General features: G+C 51.6%; 1 protein-coding gene across 1 annotated transcript in view; it reads left to right on the top strand.

Moving 5' to 3' along the window:
• The window catches only part of LOC307241191 (neural cell adhesion molecule L1.1-like), a gene marked incomplete at its 3' end in the record, with an annotated part of 18,214 nt that extends 14,592 nt beyond the window's left edge, over positions 1-3,622 (top strand). Inside the window, exons 16-26 of the mRNA XM_080015227.1 lie at positions 62-132; positions 219-444; positions 561-667; positions 811-1,078; positions 1,319-1,438; positions 1,584-1,754; positions 1,928-2,041; positions 2,361-2,510; positions 2,628-2,759; positions 2,840-2,912; positions 3,364-3,622. Coding sequence (XP_079871353.1) covers positions 62-132; positions 219-444; positions 561-667; positions 811-1,078; positions 1,319-1,438; positions 1,584-1,754; positions 1,928-2,041; positions 2,361-2,510; positions 2,628-2,759; positions 2,840-2,912; positions 3,364-3,622 — 1,691 coding nt within the window. The remainder of the gene's footprint in view (positions 1-61; positions 133-218; positions 445-560; positions 668-810; positions 1,079-1,318; positions 1,439-1,583; positions 1,755-1,927; positions 2,042-2,360; positions 2,511-2,627; positions 2,760-2,839; positions 2,913-3,363) is intronic.
• Between the last annotated feature and the right edge of the window lie 1,378 nt (positions 3,623-5,000).

The raw sequence follows: 5,000 nt of genomic DNA, 5'->3' as shown, positions 1-5,000 counted from the left end.
CCGCTATCAGAAGGCGTTTAAAATTCACACTTCTTTTTAATTCTACTTTCTTTGTTCCCAGTGCCTGACGAAAACCCGGCCAAAGTGCGGACCGAGTCCGTCGAGCCGGGCACTCTGGTCATCACATGGGATGTGAGTATTGTCGGTGATGTGTGCCCATGAGAGTGTACATGTGGCAGTTCTCTCCCCACTGACTCACCACTGCCTTTTCTGTGCAGGAGGTGGACAAACGCTTCCACAACGGCCAGGGCTTCCATTACAGGGTGTCGTGGCGGCAGTCGGAGGGACTCGGCCTTCGCTGGCACCACGCCGACACCAAGGCGCCGCCGTTCCGGGTGAACGGGACGGGAACCTACGAGCCCTTCGAGGTCAAAGTCCAGGCCATGAACTCACTGGGGGAGGGACCTGTGCCCATCCCCGAGATTGGATATTCTGGAGAAGACCGTAAGCGGCTTTTTAACTGGTTGGGTATCGCCGAGATACTCTTCCGCAAAATGATTTTGCAGCTTCAAATCTTCAAAGCAACCCCTTGCACCCTTGTTTCCCCTTCCCTTTCGCAGTGCCCGTGGAGGCTCCCGGCGGGGTGAGCGTCGTCATGCTCAACAGCACGGCCAGAGTGAGCTGGAACAAAGTCGAGAGAGTGCAAGGGGAGCTAAAGGGATACAAGGTAACACATTGAATCATGGGAACTCACAATACTATAAGATGGTACATAAAGAAACACGCTTTTGGACGGCATACACTTCATAAAATCCCATTTATTCCCCACATTTTCACCTTTCTCGATCTCGACCTGCTTCTGTTCGTCAGATCCTCGTCGAGTGGCTGGGTTACGTCGGGGCGCGGGAACGCCGGGCTCTGGGGAAGAAGCACCACGGGGACGAGCGAGGGAAGGAGGCCGCCAGGGGGACGGGGAGGAAGGAGGAGAGCATGGTGGTCCTCGCTGAGGGAAAGGGGACCTCGAAGGAGGTGACGGATCTGCAGTTCTACTCGCGCTACAAGCTGTCCGTCGCAGCGTACAACAGCAAAGGGGACGGCCCCTTCTCCCCGCCCAACAACTTCAGCACGCCGGAAGGAGGTGCGAGTCAGATAAACTTCTAGAATGTTTTCATAGTGTTACAGTGAGTGGGATATTTGGTAATGTGCTAAATATTGTGTGATAAATGCATAACACACATTTAAATTTTAACACAGTCCGATGGAAGTCACTAGTATACTGTATATCTGATGAACTGTATATTTCTGTGTGTGTGTGTGTGTGTGTGTGCGTGTGTGTGTGTGCCTGTGTGTGTATGCGTGTGTGTGTGTGTGTGTGTAGCCCCTGGCCCCCCGGGGTCCCTGACATTTGAGAGCCCATCAGAGATGGAGCTGTCCATCTTTTGGACCCCTCCGGCCCAAACCAACGGGAAACTGCGAGGATACGTTCTGCAGCACCAGGGTGGGTACTAAAGCAGAACAGCACCCAGTCCACCAGGATCCTCGATTCATTTAAGGCCCTACTTATTGGGAGAATCCATCAGAGTTCCACGACTCACACTGTCTTACATCACCTCACTTTGCACTTTTCCGATCGGTCCGTTTAGAGGTGGAAAGCAGAGACAGCAACGTGGTGATCATTCCTGACCCCGATGTGAACTACTATTTGCTGGGGGGCCTGGATCCCCACAGTCTCTACATCTTCCAGCTGATGGCCCGCACGGATGCGGGCAAGGGGCCTGCCATCACCCGCAAGGCCTCCACTCTGCTGGATGGTGGTAAAAATATCTTCCTGTTTTTAGGCGCTAATGGTATTCAGTAGAAACTGCTTCCTTGTAGATACGCATGCTACAATTCTTCCCAACACCAGTTAAGGTCAAAGGTTAAAATTGTGCTGTAACGAGCTGTTTATTTTCTTCCTTTCTAACGCATTTCATTCTTCCTGTTCCAGTTCCTCCGTCCAACATCACCATAGAACCCGGGGAGACGTCGCTCAACCTGACCTGGGTGCCTGGTGACCGGCACCGGAACCACGCCTTCCACATCCGCTACCAGAGGAAGAACGGCAAGTGTTGGGTGGTGGTGGTCGGGTGGTGGCATTTCCGATCCCTTTCAGAAGACAAGGGACAGAGTTGTAGAGATCAATGGTGGGAAAAGGGACTGATAAAGGGAGTAGAGACAGAGGGCGTAAGAAATAAGAAAAGAGTGATGGTGAGGAGAACAAGAGGTGGAGGGGAAAGAGAAGGAAGACCTGCTTCGATGATTTCCTCTCAAGGTCACATCTACGAAAGCAAAGGACCAAATCGTCGTTTGACCAGCGCCAGCACCCGATCCAGGCACGTGTCCTGAACCGATCTTTGCGTTTTGGTGTCTGATTGGTGCAGGCCGGGCGGATTGGTTGGAGACGGAGCAGCTGAACTCGGCGCAGGGCTTCTGCTGGCTGCCGGGCCTCCAGCCAGGAACGGAGTACAGCCTCGCCATCAGACAAAACAACAAAACCTACTGGGAGGAGGACATTTACACCAAAGGACCGGGTACGGTATAGATCTTCGAGACGAAAAAACCTGCGTGCGCCGCTTTCCCCATTTGTACATCATTTAACTGACATCCAGATTGACAGCAGTGATCTCCGCCCCTCTCCCCCTGCACAGAGCTGTCGGAGGTGGCCGGCGGCTTCGCTACGCAGGGATGGTTCATCGGGCTCATCAGCGCCATCGTGCTCCTGATGCTGATCCTGCTGATCCTCTGCCTCATCAAGCGCAGCAAGGGAGGCAAATACGCAGGTGCACAACTAGAACTCACAGACGCACATTGTCCCAGTCATCTGTGAAGCATTTCATGTTAAACGTAGAGTTTTTTGCAGTGAAAGACAAAGAAGACGGCCAGGTGGACTCTGAGGAACGGCCGATGAAGGACGAGACCTTCGGGGAATACAGGTGTGAAACCTACGCGCTGCATTTCGACCATTTTGCTGTTGTCTAAAGACCAGTTCCTCTCTAAAATGGCATGCGCTTAGATCTATAATGAAACAAGGATGTTTTGATTCACCCTTTTCATCCCTCAACTTCTGCTTTGTGTGAACGTGCAAAGTACCTCCTTTGCCTTTAATTGTGCTTCTGACTCGTCTTCCCGTCTCCCCCTTCTCATCTTTTGTTCACCCTTTCTCGCTCGAATCTTTTCCTCGCGCTTCGCACGCTTTGGCAGATCCCTGGAGAGGTGAGTGAACGCTCGAGCCGCGCCTTTTTCTGCGCTGCGCTTTCCTTATAACGGAAAAAAAACAAACAAAGCAGACGTCCTTTGTATTGCGTTCAAACAGGCGGGGCTTGACCCTGAATTGTGTGTCTCTCTTTCTCTCTCTCTCTCTCTCTCTCTCTCTCTGCTTTCCAGCGACGGGGACGAGAAGCGCACGGTGAGCCAACCGTCCCTGTGCCCCGAGAGTAAGCTGGGGAGCGACGACTCCCTGGCCGAGTACGGGGACAGCGTGGACATCCAGTTCAATGAGGACGGCTCCTTCATCGGCCAGTACAGCGGCCGGGGCCCCGTCCCCCATGGCAACGAGAGCTCCGGCCCTGCCTCCCCCGTCAACCCCGTCCCGCCTCCTCCCATCGCCCCGTCCATGTCGAGCATCCTGAACAGGCCCAGCTAGACTCCCCCCACACACACACACACACACACACACACACACACACACACACACACACAACACACACACCACACACACATCTTACTGCCTGCAACGAGACACAAAGGGACAGACCACTCCTTAGACCCGACTCCACTGTCTGCGCCAACAATCGAGAACAAATTTCACACACACACACACAACGCAAATGCAAAAGCAAACACGAACACACACGAACACACACAAACACACACACACACACACACACACACACACACACACACACACACGGCTGTTAGAAGACTAGTGGTTCAATACATTCCATGTGTATGAGTGGTGAAGCTGTTTACAGGATGTCGTACCTTTTCTACTGAGTTTACACACCTACATCAATTATCACTCACACACACACACACACACACACACACACACACACACACACACACACACACACACACACACACACACACACACACACACACAGAACAAAGAGACAAAGGAGAAATGTAGAAATCTATTTTGTCTTGTCCTCGACAAAACTTTCTTTCCATTATTTCATCTGTTTAAGCACCTTTTAGCTTTGTTAAATACCCTTATCCTCTTATCCCGCTCTTCACATCACACATTTCTTTTATAAAAACATTTGCATTTATTTTATTTTGGGGAAGTCAAGAAGTGATGATCAAGCGCTGCCACGCGTTTTCCTCTTCTTCTTTGTATCCCTTTTTGTTCTTTTTACTGTGTCTTCTATGCATGCATCAGGGAATGCTTTTGCTGTTTATTAATGTGCGTGAGATGCGTAAGCCTTCCAAACCTAAAGTGCACGTCCCCCGTCCACGAGACATTTGCAAATCATTTTTTTTGACTGTACGTGTAAATGTTTTACGTGACTGTCACTTTGTGCTGTTGAATGAGTGTGTGTGTGTGTGTCTGTGTGTGTGTGTGTGTGTGTGTGTGTGTGTGTGCACGCGCGTGTGTGTGCATGTGTGCGTGCGTGTCCACGTGCACCTCTGTCTCTGCCGCTGCAGATGGTGGCGGCAGTGCGAGGGGCCATTGCCTTAAGAGAGTCCAGTCAAACATTCCCTCCTTTCTTCCTTGTGTTTTGTCGTCCTCTCGCTCTCCCTCATCCTCTTAATTGCTTGGCGGTTAGATTTGCAGGAGTGTGTTTGCGAACAGGGCTGCACTTAATGTGTATGTGTATGTACACATGCACGCACACACACACACACACAGACACACACACACGCACGCACGCAGGCACACGCACACACACACACACACACCACACACACCGCTCACCGCTCACACAGATCAGGTTTACATGCGGACATACACGGGAGCCCTGAAGGATCATGGGAGGGGTTGTCTTCTGTAGCAAACCCCCTTCTTCAACTCCAAGAGA

The sequence above is a fragment of the Zeus faber genome (assembly GCF_960531495.2).
Source record: "Zeus faber genome assembly, chromosome: 15".
Lineage (NCBI taxonomy): Eukaryota > Metazoa > Chordata > Actinopteri > Zeiformes > Zeidae > Zeus > Zeus faber.
This window is presented reverse-complemented; position numbering and strand designations above follow the sequence as displayed.